Source organism: Phoenix dactylifera, chromosome 2 (assembly GCF_051530095.1).
Source record: "Phoenix dactylifera cultivar Ajwa chromosome 2, Ajwa_hap1_PhDact_Kaust_v1.1, whole genome shotgun sequence".
In the NCBI taxonomy this organism is placed as follows: domain Eukaryota; kingdom Viridiplantae; phylum Streptophyta; class Magnoliopsida; order Arecales; family Arecaceae; genus Phoenix; species Phoenix dactylifera.
Genome location: NC_143191.1, coordinates 55,529,649 through 55,546,298, shown reverse-complemented (window position 1 = coordinate 55,546,298; position 16,650 = coordinate 55,529,649). Strand labels below are relative to the sequence as shown.

General features: G+C 44.8%; 1 protein-coding gene across 8 annotated transcripts in view; it reads right to left on the bottom strand.

The window, feature by feature from the left end:
- Positions 1-8,276: 8,276 nt before the first annotated feature.
- The window catches only part of LOC103715777 (E3 ubiquitin-protein ligase UPL6), a 50,266-nt gene continuing 41,892 nt past the window's right edge, over positions 8,277-16,650 (bottom strand). For all 8 annotated transcript variants that reach the window (XM_008803531.4, XM_088717059.1, XM_026807961.3 and 5 more), the window contains 5 exons: positions 15,164-15,244; positions 12,699-12,772; positions 10,654-10,725; positions 10,484-10,576; positions 8,277-8,815 (listed from right to left, as the gene is read on the bottom strand). In XM_008803531.4, the coding sequence (XP_008801753.1) occupies positions 8,749-8,815; positions 10,484-10,576; positions 10,654-10,725; positions 12,699-12,772; positions 15,164-15,244 (387 nt within the window). In that variant the 3' untranslated portion in view covers positions 8,277-8,748. The remainder of the gene's footprint in view (positions 8,816-10,483; positions 10,577-10,653; positions 10,726-12,698; positions 12,773-15,163; positions 15,245-16,650) is intronic.

The window sequence follows — 16,650 nt, the reverse complement described above, 5'->3', positions numbered from 1 at the left end:
TACCCTGACCACGGTCAGGATGCCCTGCCACAACGGGATGCCCCGATTCGTCGGTATAGCCCAAGACAACGGCAATGAGTTAGCGGTCTCGTGCTCCTACCCTGAGACGTCAGGATGCCCCAATATATTGGGATGCCCTGCCGCAACGGGATGCCCCGATCTGTCGGGATGGCCCGAGACGTCGGGATATGAGTTAGCGGTCCTCTCTGACCGGACGAGCTCGGCTCGTGCTCCATCGGCTTCCACCGTCGAGCTCGGCGCGTGCTCCCCGAATATGAGTTAGCGGTCCTCTCTGACCGGACGAGCTCGGCTCGTGCTCCATCGGCTATGAGTTAGCGGTCCTCTCTGACCGGACGAGCTCGGCTCGTGCTCCTACCCTGACCACGGTCAGGATGCCCCGAGACGTCGGGATGCCCCGAGACGTCGGGATGCCCCGAGACGTCGGGATGCCCGAGACGTCAGGATATGAGTTAGCGGTCCTCTCTGACCGGACGAGCTCGGCTCGTGCTCCATCGGCTTCCACCGTCGAGCTCGGCTCGTGCTCCCCGAATATGAGTTAGCGGTCCTCTCTGACCGGACGAGCTCGGCTCGTGCTCCATCGGCTATGAGTTAGCGGTCTTCTCTGACCGGACGAGCTCGGCTCGTGCTCCTACCCTGACCACGGTCAGGATGCCCCGAGACGTCGGGATGCCCCAATTATAGGGATGCTCGAGACATCGAGATGAGTTAGCGGTCCTCTCTGACCGGACGAGCTCGGCTCGTGCTCCATCGGCTTCAGCCAATAAGTCCGGCCCGCTCTTCGTCATTGGATTTCTCTGTCGACGCCCTCCAAGAACGGAGTCCGAGCAGAGAAGCGTCTTCAGTCGCCTCGGCGTCAGGACGCACATGGTACAAGGTACCTACTTATTTAATGTCTTTACATTACATTACCTATTATTGGATCTCTGTCGACGCCCTCCAAGAACGGAGTCCGAGCAGAGAAGCGTCTTCAGTCGCCTCGGCGTCAGGACGCACACGGTACAAGGTACCTACTTATTTAATGTCTTTATATTACATTACCTATTATTGGATTTCTCTGTCGACGCCCTCCAAGAACGGAGTCCGAGCAGAGAAGCGTCTTCAGTCGCCTCGGCGTCAGGACGCACACGGTACAAGGTACCTACTTATTTAATGTCTTTATATTACATTACCTATTATTGGATTTCTCTGTCGACGCCCTCCAAGAACGGAGTCCGAGCAGAGAAGCGTCTTCAGTCGCCTCGGCGCCAGGACGCACACGGTACAAGGTACCCATATGTTTAATGTTTCTACGTCATTTTACCTATTTCTCTGCCAATGTCCTCAAAGAACGGACACCGAACAGAGGAGCGTCTTCGATCGCCTCGGCGAAGAAGTGCTCATGACACCGACACATTGTACCAAGTCCGGTGAATCCCCGTCACGAGCTGACGAGTATGCAATCTATTTGTAAGAGAAGAATCCGGTTCACCCCGGCAACCCGAGGCTCGGATTCGAAATTCGCCGCATTAAGAAGTCTTTTAAGTCCTAACGACCGCCCTAGGGCTTGGTCGAATTCTGGACTAGGCTCGAAAAAACTTTCCGAGCCCAAATCCTTGGTATAAGCACAAGCGTTGCTATACCACTAGTCGAAGAACCGAGCAATGGAGCTCGGCAAGGCAAACTTAAACTCAAACCCTGTGGCGGGAAAAGCTGAGGCCCTAGAGCCCATATCCTCGGAACCTAAAACGGATCCGAGCAGAAAAACTTAGGCTACGATAGAGTTTTCAAAAAAGAAATGTATATTCATTTCGAAAAGGCCCGTAGGCTAAGTACAAAACCCGGGTTTGGCCCTTACAAGTATGGGAAGCCATCCCGACTTTACAAGAAATAACAAAAATTACATCGGAGGCTCGAGCTCGACCACCTCGGCCTCGGCAGTACTAGGAGTGGTTGGCTCGGCTGCCGCTGCCGGGACCTCTTCGATGGCCTCGGCAGCAATAGGAGTAGCCTCGGGGGCGACCTCGGTCACTTCGGGGACAGCTATGGCCGCCTCAGTCCCCGGAGTTTCTGCCTCCGCCTCCAGAGTTTCTGCCTCTGCCTCCGCCCTCCCTGCTCCCGGCTGGAGCAGGTTAACATCAAAATCCGGGAGAAGCCGCCGCAACTGATTGCGGAAATCCCGGAAGCCTTGGATCAGCCCGTTCACGCCCTCCTCAGCCATGAGTTCGTGAAACTCTTCCGACTCACGGAAGAGCTTCACTGCGTTTTGGGCGTTCTCCCGGGCCTCTATCTCCCGGGCCTCGTGGTAAGCGGCTCTCCGCTCGAGGCCCCTCAGCTCCTGTTCGAGCTCTGAATGTCGGAGGCGGGCATTTCCCACCTCCTGCTCGCGGGAGGCCAACGCCTGCTCGGCCTTAGCCAATCGAGCCTCCGCGGCGCGCAGCTCGGACCTTGCCAATGCGTGCGCGCCCTTCTCTTCATCGAGCTCGGCGGTCAGAGCTCGAATCCTTTCATCGGATGCTCCGATCTTCTCTTGGAGCACCCGTTGTTCGGCCTCAGAGGCCTGGTACTTCTCTTCGGAGGCTTGGTACTTCGCCTCGGCGGCCATGTACCTTTTCTGGGCCTCCTCATAGCTGCGCTAGCACCTCCGGGCTTTCTCCCGGTATTCTTGAACCAGGTGCATCAGCATCTCCGTCTCGTGCAAATACTGTAAAAGAGACGAAAAGGAAAACGTAAGGCGCCGCTAGTAGAAAAACTATACAGATTACATGGGCGAAAAATTTTACTTACCCGGACGGAGTTGCAGCGCGTGGCGTCCATGAAAGCGTTGTAACTCATGGACTGCATCATGGCCCGGTCGGCCGGGAGCAGCGCGAGCCGAAAAACTTCGCGCGCCACTTGCGGGTTTTCGAGGGCCGAATCGCCCTCGAACACCGACCAGGTGGGTGCGAAAGGTACCCGTTCTTCCGAGCTCAAAGGGCCCGAGAGGCCAGCGCCATCTGGCCTAGGTGGAGCCGACCCCGAGGCTCCTTGACTGCTCCCCGGCTGGGAGCTAAGGGGCTGGGATCGGGCGAGCGGCCGATCTAACCGCCGCACAACTATAGCGGGGCGTGCAAGCACGGAACCCGCTGAACTTCTCCCCTGGTCGGCAACTGGAGCGTCCTGCCGACCAGGGACCTGCGTCAAGGGCGCCGGGCATGGGGGCGCCATCGGGGCTCTGGAGCCCGAGCCCCCGGAGCCCGCGCCCTCTCTCCGATCAGCCTCAGGGCGCGCGGGCTGAGAAGGCCCCGCCTCGGAGTTGGCGGAGCGAGAAGGCCCCGCCTCGGGATGCGCTGAGCGGGAAGGACCCGCCTCGGCCACCACTGCCGCCGAGGGAGTCGAGGTTGCCGAGACCTTCTGCTTCTTTCTCGGCTCCGCAGGCTCCCCCGAGAGCTCAGCTGCCCTCTTCTGGAAGCGGGCGTAAAGGACTTCGCTCTTGGTCACCATTTTTGTGATGTCTGCAAAGATAAACAAAATTAGAACATTAGAATAATAAGGAAATAAAAGTTGCTGTAACTATCCTTACCCTGAGGACGTGCCGAGCTCAAGCCCACGTTCACCAGGGCGTCCTCGCTAATGAGGCCGTTTAGCAAAATCCCGTCCCCAAGGCTGCGGATGGTGTCAAAAATCTCCTGCTCACGCGGAGAAAGCTGGGGGAGCCTGTTGATGGATTTAAGCTGGGCCGGCCTCCACCTGGGGTCAAACCCCCAGGACCGTTCAGAGCCCAGGAAGAAGAATTTCTCCTTCCAACCATGAATGGATGAGGGGGCACCATGAAAAAGTGGCCGACCCACCCGGAGAGCGATGTAGAGCCACTCCCCATCTCCCGGGTTCGACTTAAAAATAAAAAGTCGCCGGAAGACGTTGACAGAGGTAGGAATCCCCTGCAGTAAACACAGTGACAGGAAACCCATCACTGTCCTCCAAGCGTTTGGAGTGAGTTGCGCCGGAACCAACTGGCATACCGCCAGCAACTCATTCACAAAGCTGTGGAGAGGAAATCGGAGGCCGGCCCAGAGTGACTCCGAGTGCACTCCGATCCGGCCTACCGGAGGATCGGTTACCCGATCCCTTCGCCTGGCGGGTTCCAAACGGAACCCATGAAGAGGGAAAAACCACTCTTCGGCGATCTCGACCTCCAGGACACTCATGGTGGACACTACCTCACTAGGCAAAGAACCCATTGCAAGAGAGGGAAATCAAAAAGAAGGGGGACCTGGGAAAGATGCCGGAGAAAAGGGACTTCGGTCTGAGGAAGGCTGGGAGAATAGGAAGCTGGAAGCAGAATGCAATAGAGAGAGAACAGGGGGCCGGGAGAGAGTTTATATAAACCTCCCCAACGGCCCGGATCAGCAAAGAAAGCGCTGCATCCTGGTTAGATGATAACACGTGTCGGTCTAAAAGGCAGAACGACGCATTTAATTAGGGCTAGCGCTTCGAACGTCGAAGCGCCCCATCGGATCGTGCGGAAAGGCGTCCGTAATCGAAGATCGTGCGGCCCCATCATGAGCCCACGACGCGAGGACGCTTCGCAAAAGGTATCCCAATAATGAGGCTCTTCGGGAAAGAAGAGACGCCGCCTATTAAAGGCACCTCGAAGCGTTCGATAACTCAAAACGCGCAGTAAATCAAAATTTTCGGAATTCGTAATGACCCAATTAAAGCTACTTCCCGCGCTCCAGCTGGTGGCCAACTGGAGCTCGGAAGTCGGGGGGTAGTGTTGGGGGAAGAACCCCAAGTCATACATTCACGGAGGCGCTCGACCGAAGAGCGCCGACCGAAAAGTGGCTCGGCCAAGGAGTGCCGAACAGAGTGCTGCTCGGCCGAAGGATGCCGACCAGGAAGGCGCTTGACTAGAAGGCGCCGACCAGAGTGCGCGCCAAGAGGTGCCCAACCAAAATAAGCTGCTCGGTTAGAAAGTGCCAACCAAAGACAGCGCCGAGGCGCTCTGCTAGAAGATGCTCGCCTAAAGGGCGCCGACCAGGAGTACTCGAAGCAGCCCCGCCACAGGGCGCCCCATTGGGCGACCAGCTCGGCTCGGCACCCTTGCCGAGCCGATGCCTTAACCAAATGTTCAACCTCCGCCTAAAGTCCAAGGGACTTGACAACTCCTACGGCTTGCGACCTGCCACTATCTCCAAGCCATCAAGGCATAAGATCTCAGCAGGCATTCGGCACGACCTGCCATTAATGCATGAGACTCCCTCAAGTCTCCCACGCACTCAGGCATTTAATGAACACGGCCCAAGACGATCTCCGGATCACTGAACCATCAGAGCACATGGCTCTACCTGACCGCCGGTTCATTTGGTAATAAATGCACTCACCATCCACAGACCCCAGGCTCGCTACGGCCGGCGGTTCAACCACTCCAACAGGTCCGATCGACCGTGACAACTCCCTGGTTCCGGTCTGATTCGGCCCCGTTTTCCACTACGCCATAAATGGGCCAAATCGTGCCCAATTATTACAGACAGGGACAAATCCCCCGGTTACCTCCCAGGTAACGTAATCCCCTCCTATAAAGGGAACCTGGGAGAACCAAGGGAGGGGGGGAACGAAAACGGAAACAGATCCCCGGGACTGAACCCCCCGGAAAACGCAGACACAATTGAGGACATCATCCTCTTCGTCTTCTTTATCTTATCCAAATGTTCTTGCTGTCTTCTCCATATACTCTCTTCCCCGCTCTCTCTACATACTTGCCCCCTCTGACTTAGGCATCGGAGGGCCGGCGCCGGGGAGCCCGGCCACCGGTTTTCCTTGCAGGACTTGCACACCCCCCGCGGCGGAGGACGCAGCCAGCCGACGCACCGCCGTCCGCCTCCTGCAGCAGCGGAGCTCCTCCTTCCACGGCTTCACAGCGGCCCCCGGGTCCAATTTCCAGCAACATATCCAAATGTTCTTGCTGTCTTCTCCATATACTCTCTTCCCCGCTCTCTTCACATACTTGCCCCCTCTGACTTAGGCATCGGAGGGCCGGTGCCGGGGAGCCCGGCCACCGGTTTTCCTTGCAGGACTTGCACACCCCCCGCGGCGGAGGACGCAGCCAGCCGACGCACCGCCGTCCGCCTCCTGCAGCAGCGGAGCTCCTCCTTCCACGGCTTCACGGCGGCCCCCGGGTCCAATTTCCAGCAACACTTGACATTACGTATATACTTGTGGTGTGCAATTTGCTAGTCTAAATAATAATCATATGAACAGTGCAAATGCCAAATCATGGCTGCAAAGTATGTCGTAGCGAGATGATGGCAAAATAACATGTTCATATCTTGCTTCCTATGTGTATCTGTATTTTCTATATACATACATACATACATACATGATTAATTAATTAATTTAGTTCATTTACTTCTCAACTGCGTAGCAGATTAATGATCAGTTAGAATAATTTTAGCGTAGACACCTACTAAAAGTTTTGTTATATAATTTTGCTGTCAACGTTTGTCAGCCAAATATTGCCATCCACCATCTAGTGCTCGGTTAACATGCTTAGTTGCCTTAGCAGCACCATTCAACTGAAACAAACCAAATCACATGTTGCATTTATGCTTTTCACTAGTGGAAAAACAGAGTCTCTGTTGATAAAGTGATTTGTTATATGTAGGGTGGTAAATTTCTCGATGGTGATCCTTCAGATGATAGGATTTAAACCGATTAGGTATTTTCTGATCAGCATTTGATGTATGCTAGCAGGGAAAATTTTCAGCATGCCTTGCAGTCTCTTACTGAGCTTAGGCCTTGGAAATGTTGCTTATGATTCTATCAGATTTCAGATTTTTTTGTTTAATTATTCATCTTATTATCTTCTTTATTCGTTTGCTTCCAAGCATGGAGGTTCCAACTGCTGGCCTCATTCCAATCATACTTAAACAGTTAAACTAGTCACAGAAGTTCAAATATTGTTTCAAATCTCATCTTCACTGGTTTCTGGAATCGGGGTATTACGACCTGGTGGAAAAAGACCATTAAATGGCAATAGCTTTTGTTATAAATGGAAATGGCACTTTACTAGTCAGATCCATCTTTCCTTCCCAGGAGTCGTTAGCTCTTTCCGGTCGCCGTTAGCAGCTGCTATTTAAATTCCATTCCCGCTACCGTCGTCAACGGTTAAACTCCTCGGGCATCCGTCCGTTCTTGCTTCTGGAGTTCAGGACTAGGTCTCATAGACTGATTTAATGCAGTGCCCGCTTCAATTGCTTGAATGGGCTTCGAAGCTTGTATAAACATCGAAAAATGGGCGATATCAGGCCGGCACCTCCCCCTTCAATTGGACAAATACATCGATAGTGGCTAGGATGGATATTTCGTATCCAAAAACTAGCAGTTCACCCCGCCAATCCTCTGGGACCCAAATAACTCAATTTTTGCCTATGAACGATTTTGTGTCAATGAATTAATTCGATCCAAAACTTGAAAAGCATGTCAGCCTCTTTGTCCCTCCCGATTCGGCAGCAGAAGCATTATCAGCTTCCAAAGAAGATGAAGCTATCGAGATAAAAATTAGGTGCTGCTCTTCCGACTAAGAAAGCGATTGAGAAAACCAACAATGCTATCCAGAACTTTATTTTGAATATCTTAGGTAAAGATCACAAGCCGGATCACAAGAATTGACAATCACTCACGACCGATAAAAGGTACCTTTGTCCAACCTCAATAGTCTGAAAAGTTCCTTCCATCAAAGCATGATAGTTGCATTTTATGGTCAGAACTCACACCCACATGGCAAATTCGGAGCACCACCATGCACTAGATAACATAAGGCACAAGGACGATGTATGCACATATCCAAACAGTACCAAGAGAGTCGAGGAAAAACCATGCACCGACCGACCAGGTGCCTCGAAAGGCTTGGGTGAGGGGAGGGAGGTGCAGAGGATGGGCCGGGATGATGAATTAGACTCGACCTATGCTGGCCTTATACTTAATCCACCGCTGGAAAATTCTCTTCAATAGGCGATAATCTCTCTTCTCTCTTTTGAAGTTTCCACAAAGCGACCAATGTTTGTTTATTCTATTTTGCATCATACATTTGTATGCGTGTGCAAAGTACATATTTATGCAAAGTTTTACTGATCTATGCTTCTGGTTGGGGTCTCAAGATGCCAAGAAATAGATCCAGCAATTTGTTTCACAAGCTCAAGCCTCCCAACTTACATCATCAATACAGTCAGTATGACATTATGAGCCATAAGGAAAAGTAAAAGAACAAGTGTATATTGACGTACGACATTCCTTAAGGATGAGTCAGAAGTCCATCTGTTTTTTGTTGTTTTATTTCCTTGAACTTGGAAACTTGAGTTGGATCAGGATAACATACACCAGTCTGTGTCTACCTTCGCACTCTCGCAGTGCCATGAGCAAACTTATTACATACCAAAGTATTGTTTCAATTTTACAAATGGATACAAGGAAACATCTAATATTTCGATCTCTATTGCTAAATATTACAATTTCATAGGACCCAAAAATCTGTACACCTGCATGGTAAATTATAGCAATATTTTCAATATATACAGGTTCTTCACTTTACTTGCTTGTCTCTGCATGTTCTGAGCTCTTGAAGATGGAGCCCTGCCACAAATTCCGTATGTTGGCCACTTAATCTGACCATAAAAAGTCCAATGGAAAAGAAAAAGGCTCTGTTGGGCCGGGCTCATCTAGTCATCACCACAATCATCTGAAGATATGCATCTTTAATCCAAGCAGCGATCATCAACTCAAGTCAAAACCAGCATCTGCACTTATCGCATACATCAATTTGGTCTGCATTTGTTCTTTACTGCATAGTCATCGTTGTCCAATCCATCAAGAGACATAGGGAGGAAGAAAAACATTGTTAGCGGAATGGATATGTACTTAATACGTAAGCAGGATACTTAATTCGTATCTTGCACACCATATGACCAAAAAAGCCATCCCCTCAAAATATTAGCAAACCTGAGCTTTTTGCATAGGTATTTGGGTATTTGGGAATACAGAGCACGCAACTCTTTGATATGAAAACTGGACAAAAAGTAATCTTTCAAGCTATACATGGCGGGTAAACTGGTTGGCTGGTTTACTATATTCATCACCATGACAAAAAAGAATGTAAGATCAAGCTTGTTTTTCTTTTAAAAAAAGAAAAAAAAGAACTGGGAGGGGCTATTCCGCATGCTTTGCATACCCAACCACCACCTAGGCCAGAGCCCAAGAATCCCAGGTAGACCAAGCTACTGCTCACGGAATCTATGGTTTATATATTTAGGGGTCAAAGCAAGGATGGACACCCTTCGCAATCAAACCCCCGCCCCTCGCCGCAAGTGCGGCGCCGAGGGTTGTACCATCTAAACCAAGTTGACCTTGTTTTTCTTAACCAACAATGATGTTGAGAATGCATGAGTGCTCCCTCCCAGGTCAACTGTTCATGCCACCACCATGATTACATTCCCCATGTGCATGGAGTCGGCCTACCCCACCTACACCTAGGCTAGAGTCCAAGCCTCCAAGCAGACCAAGCCACTGCTCGTGGAAATGTGATTTATATACTTGGGGTCCAAGCAAGGATCAACGTCCTTCACCATTGAACCCCTGCTCCTTGCGACAAGTGGTGAGGGTTGTACAATGTGAACCAAGGATTGGTGGTTAAGCTTGTTTTTCTTAACCAACAAGGGTTGAGAAAAGATAAGTAACCCCTCCCAGGTCAACTGTTCATGCCACCACCAGGGTTAGGTTCCCAACGTGCACGAAGTCACCCTCAAAAGCGCATGCATAAGTGATAAGACCCACCTTTCAGGCGCAGTATCATATAGCAGCAGACCCTTTGAATAGGGACTAAAGTGCTTGACGACTCTTGTTTTTACTCCCCCCAAAAATTCTTTACTACTCAAATTCAAGTTACAAAATATTTTACAGCATCCCTTGGTTATTTCCTTTCTAAGACGAGCAATATAAGTTGCTAGATTACTGCAATTTGTTTTCTCTAGTTTTGTCTTTTGCAACAACAGTATTAGAAAATCGTTGCAATCGCAAAGGGAGTTTCGAAATGGCTGAGAATTTGTAAGCTTATTTGATTGAGACTGTTTATTTGGGCACCTTAGAAGAAACAAATGACAATGAACTTGGATAGGTAAAGGAAAATATCAGGCAAAACTAGAAAGAAGATAATTGAAATGAGAATAGTATTTTGAGTCTTGGACAGAGGTTGGGTATAATAGGAATATAAAGAGTTTTAAGTGAAGTATAAATCATATAGAAAATTCCAACAACTTGGATAAAGAGTGGCTTTATTGTAATTAGCAAAAGTACTTAGTAACGATGTACCATCTCTAGCATATGAAACATTACTCAATACTGATACTGTTATGTAAGCTGATGATGATGAACAAAGTAATTTCAAGGTACTCAGGCATGTAGGAAGCTAAATACCACTGAAGAGTTATCCTTTTAATTAAGACAATTTACTTACGTTTTATATGGTGGGAGCTTCAGCAGATTCATGCAAGTGGCTGATGTCGGTAAACGGTCAAGATCCTCTTCAGAAGCATTCAAAGGAGCAGCCCTACAATTAAGAAAAGCCCAATCACGATCAAAAGTCAATATTAATATGAGCATGAAAAAAAGAAAAGAGTTACTAACCTCTGTATGCAGAACTGTGGTTCAAGATGCTTAAATCCAAGAAGTGGTCCGCGAGAACATCCGGTCACAAACCTGCAACATTTTCAACAAAAAATGTTGTAGCTTATCAAGATTAAAATGATCTGCCAACAATCATGGCAGGCAAGCTGAAGCTGACAAACTTATAAACTTGGATAATTTGAAACCAAACATAGCATGTAATGTTCAGCCTATTGTCAGCAAAAAACAGCTGTTGTAACGTATCCTTATGGGACATAATTTCCAGAATGTCTAGTTAAAAGGCAGGTAACTGGCAGGAAGCAGTACATATATTGAAAAATGTAACAAAACCATATTGGTCAATCAGAAAATAGAGAAGAACTAATACCATATTATTAAACCCAGACTGGAGAGTTACCCAGATATGGGGCAGGATCACCATTTCACTGGTCTGATCACCCAGTCAATTGGTTAGACTGATTTTACCATATAGAAAAGTTAGATATAACGTACGAAAATTACGCATAACTTAATAAATCATCTACTTTAAATACTACTCTTTAGATCACATGGATCTACAATCTAGACTACTCTCTGATTGCAGAATAAATAGAAAATAATCATGAATCATCTAATCTAAAAAAATGTTAAAAAATTATATATAACGTAGAAATATGCAGAATATATTATTTTTTATTATTATAAATAGCAAAATTCTGAGAATATCTGAAAATAAAATGAAGTATACTTTAACTTTTCACCAAAGGAAAACTAATTTTATTTTTTATATAAAAGGTTTGATTATGAAAACATTACAATCTATTTATAGTAGCTTCATCTAACAACACACACATATAAGTATAATATAATTACCATATTACAGCATTAAATGCTGTCTAAGTGGCTGAGTGGTTCCCAAGTGTATTAGAGATTAGGAGATTGAATCTCTGCTCGAGCATTTGTTTTCCAATTCTCTGATTTCTTAGAGTCCAGTGGTTCACACAGTTTTTCTAAATGGCCAGGTCACCAGTTTTCACAAAAACTGTCCAGTTCAACCCAGTTTTCTAAAGGTCAATTACATTTCCAGTCCAGTTTTCCACATGGCCAGGTCACCGGTGTTCACAAAAAGTATCCAGTTCGATCCGGTTTTCAAAAGGTCAATTACATTTCCAGAACTGGCCATGTGGAATATTGGGCAAACCAGACTCTTAACAAATCAAAGAATTAAAAAAATAATGCTTAAGTGGATATTTGATCTCCTGATCTCTCATACACTTAAGAACTGCTCTAACTGGACCCAATAAGGAGCCAGTTCGCCTGTTTTCTGGTCCAACAGGCCAGTCCAGTCTGGTTTTAATAACTATGACTAATACAATGCATATTCATCAAATATTTAGTGGCACTCTTTAAATTTCTACTTTCCTTCCAACAGAAAAATGCTTGAGAAAGAGCAGTTGATCCCAGTAGATCGGAAAATTCTACAAGGAACTTATCAAAGCATGATGCAGATCAACTAATTCTTATGATACCTGCTAACCATAATTACCTAAATGAAATATCTGAATACCATTTTACCCACATTTTGAGCTATTCATCAAGAGGCATGAGCATATGAACTCTTACCGAGAAATTTAGTTGCTACTAACTGATACATGCATTACTTGTCTTAAGATGAACTTTTTACTGCTTATACTAACTGTACAATCCTGAACTTTTGTTACTTTATAAACCGCATGTGACATTAAACTGTGAAGAATCGAGGACAAACATTTAAGCCATATTACTAATCCTGAATGAATTCCATAAAACCCTTTTTTAGTTTATCCGATCTTCTTGCTGTTAAAAACTTGGACACAATCGGAAAAATGGAAGCCTTGCAGGAAAACTATGACGAACAAACAAATGTACTAATTATATAAAAAAGAAAAACTCATAACAAGGCCAGTACGTGTGCATGCACATATTGGAGCACATGCATGGCTTGTCCATGCGCAAATGTTGTGTGCATATATCTTTTTTTTGATAATAATGTTTTGTGCATGCATCAAATAGGGAAAAAGGCTCACTTAAGAAATTTCTTCTGATACTCCAACGAAAAGCTTTTGAGGACTTCCCAGAACATCTGAATTACATGGTGATCCTGCAAAGGTGAACACTGTCAAAATGATAGCATTGAACAGCATACAAATACTACACCAAGCAAGAAAAAACATTCATACAACAGAATGCTTATGAAGCACATTATATTTCACTCTTGCCCATCAATCGAAAAGAAAAATCAACAGTACTTGTACTGGTCTAGTTAAATAAAGCATAACCAGTACCCTTAGCATGCTAGATCCTAGTCTCCACTTGTTTGTAGGTGTCATCAAATAGAGAATATTGTATTACAAGTCATGCATGTAACAGAAAGCAAACTTCAATGTGCTCGACTGAGTGCATATAAAACCATAATGACTATAAACCAAGATAACATGCAAACTCAATAAACAAGTATATCAACATTACCAGATAATTTGATACAAATTGACTACCAAATATAGTTAGGTGATAGGATAACGTTCTAGCACAAAAGTAGAGATCAGGAAAGTGGGAAAGACAGAAATGGGGGTTCAGTTGAGTATTGAGGAAGGAAACCAGACAAGGTTTTGATGTCTGGCCAGGATGATTATAACTTATCGGCATCCAACAATGCATAAGGCAGTCTACTTGGTGGTCCAGAAGCCTCATATGATTAATGATATGAAGTTATTTGGTATCGACTTGGATTGAATGGTCAGCTCACTGATAATGACGAGGTCCTGAACAAATTAAGCTGTGTTCAACAAGTACATTTTTGTCAGTGTAAGCTATCCCATGAAAACCAGCAAGCAAAATTGGTCCATAACATTATTAGCTACAACTTGTAATTAGTTTGGATCAAAAGTATGTAGGTTTGGTGGTATGGCTAATTTGGCAAAACATAACATTGGTTTTGCTCTTGAATGAAACATAAACTACTTGTATGCTTACATTCTAAATGGAGGAAAGCCCAAACATTTTAGTTGAGAGCACCTTCCCTTCACTATGAAGAGTGTAACAATCCAATTCTAAACAAAAATTGAGCCAAAGCAACTTTGTTGTCCCGAGTCAGGTCGTTGCTACCAAAGCTTCATCAGTCTCATTACACACGATCTGAAAAATCTCCCCCCCCCCCACTTTGCACCATATTGCAATACTGTAATCTCCAAATTTCATGTGCCGTTTGTTAATGATATATCTTTATGAATATTATATTGATAACACAATTGCTTTCTGAAGATTGAAATAGAAAAACCAAAATATTATTGGTTAGTTAGAATTTTTCAACTGCACTCTTTTTATCTGATTATTCGAGAAGTTCCTAAAAAACTAAATATATTGTTTCCCCAGCATGTCCCAGTAACTCCTCTTTTTGCCTTTTGTCAAGTCGGTCACTTGGATATGTCTCTGATACTGATTCTCACATCTGTGTCCATAGGACACTGAATCAAACTTCTCTTATAGGAAAAGAAAGTAATAACAATTTTGCAAGCTTCCAAAGGATATGCCTTATGCAACAAATGATAAACGAGAAATACCACACTGCTGGGTAATAGCCACCATAATAATGAACACTAGGATGCAGACTATGAAGCATGGATATGGATACATGATATGAATATGACACAGCACTGATAGGTTAACATGCCAAATCTTGAAAAAAAAAGATAAAAAGGGCTGGGATATGATAGTAAATAAATACATGTCTTTCTCTTTAATATCTATGTAAAAAGCATTTTTAAAGTATAATGGGTTATTACAATGAGAACATGAGCATCAAAAACTTTAAAAATATAGCCCTGCTTGCTATCGCTTTTGTTTCCTGTTTTTGTTTCAAAACTAGACTAAGCAGATATGTATGACGAAACACTTATGTTATTTTCAGACTGTTTGCAAAACCTTTAGATTTTTTGGTAACAGAGACCTATAGCCTTCAAAAAATGTGAAAATAAATGCAAGGAATGGCAAAATAAAAGTTTTGCACAAATGCTATTGTGAACATCAATCTCCATGCAGTATTCTACTAATTTGGAGGGAAACAAAAACAAAAATAAAAAACACCAATGCCAAAAGGTACCCTTTCCCTCATCTTTGGGGAGGTCTAGGAAGTATCTGATTTTTTTAAATTTGAAAATACATAGTTAAAAATAAGCGACCCGCACATATCCGGATCATATACAATAAGCATCATATCCAGTATGCTATCAGACATGAGCATGGCAATCAATTTGAAGTATCTGTGAAACATAGGTTGCAGGTTATTTAGCTGAAAAGTCAGAACTGGCACATCACCTTTGAAGTAGAGTCATCATAACATCTGCTAACTCATGACATAGTGATCATAAGCAAAACATAATATAATTACACATAAAGCACAATGGCATTTAGCCTTCCAAAGTAGCATGCTCTCATCACCAAGTCCAAAATACAGATCACCAGTTATTATTATATTCAGTGACGTAAAACTTACTGGATGATAGCCACCACTATAATGGGCATTGGAGCACAGATCATCGATATCCATGCTTTCTAGTGAGCCTGATATAAGAAGCTGTTAAAAAGAAAATCAATATAAGACCAGTAAATTCATTTCCTTATATAACATAAACAGTAAAGGTGTTGACAGAAGAAATATTACAGACAAGATTAACTATGATGCAGCTGGCAAAAGAGTAAATTGATTCCTACAGCAGCCATACATTAGGTAAAATTAAGCATTGCTAATGTGATTCACTAAAAATAATTACTCTTAGGCTTAATTTATCCTCAAAGTTGTTGATTTAATTATGATAAAAAGTATTTTTTTAAAATTAGTATATCTATGAACTGAAGATACGGTGCACTCAGAAATCTGACTATCATTATTAGCAGCAACATGCATGCACCAGTTGATTTAAAGAAAAGATTGTTAGATGGGCCAGCCATATCTTTACAGTCAAAATGTATGAGTTATTGATCAATAGAAATAAAGATACAAGCCAGACAACAAATATACTTTATATTCCTTAGCATTTTCAGAAATCCCTACTAAACATGTATGGTGGACAGATATTCTTAAGAAATGGCTCAGAAGAAGAGTTTCACCACTAAATGATAAGAACTAGAGAGCATGCTAAACCTACAGACCTGAGCCCTTCCCAACAAGAAGAGCTCCATGCATCAAGTTATAAATCAGCAATCTTTGACAATGTTTTGCAACCAGCTTACAATTTAAGATGAGTCTTATTTGTCAGTGCAAATAAACTGGTTAAGGGAGCTGCCGACTTTACTTTAAAAATTGCAAAATAAAAAAAGCCCCACCCCCTCGGGGCCCTTGTTTCATCCGAAACAGAGGAACTAGGGCAGAAGCCCTCTCCCACCCTTCCTCCGTCTCCCTCCCCCTCCCTCTCTCTCCCACCCTTCCTCCGTCTCCCTCCCCCTCCCTCCCTCCCTCCCTCACCAGTTTCTTGAGCTGAGGGGTGGAACAGTGCCAGTCCATCCCCGGCACGGCTCAATACGCCTGAAACCAGGCGGTTCGGGGCGGTACAACAAACGATGTTAAGGAGTTTACTAGACTAATTCCCCTCAGGAATTCTACTAAAATGACACTAAAAAACACATTACATAGTTCAGATAGAAACACACATAATATATAGGTATAATAGGACACAACTCTCATTTCTAAAATTGTGACATGTATAGTACCAGAGGAATTGTGTGATCTGTGGAACTATCAAAAGATGCTATACAAAAACATTAAAGACCATAACTTTTTTTTTACAAGACAGTCTGAGGGAGATAATGCACAAAGTGAACTCTAGAAGGAGCCATAATATGGACCAACCAAAAGAATAGCAGTATTATATCTGGAACTTTTGTCATTGTCCCCACAGACAAGAGAGAAAAAAGTTTCAGCCTATCAATTCGGGATCAATAATATGAATCCTTAATCCCCCCAGGAACCTTATCAGATGTTAA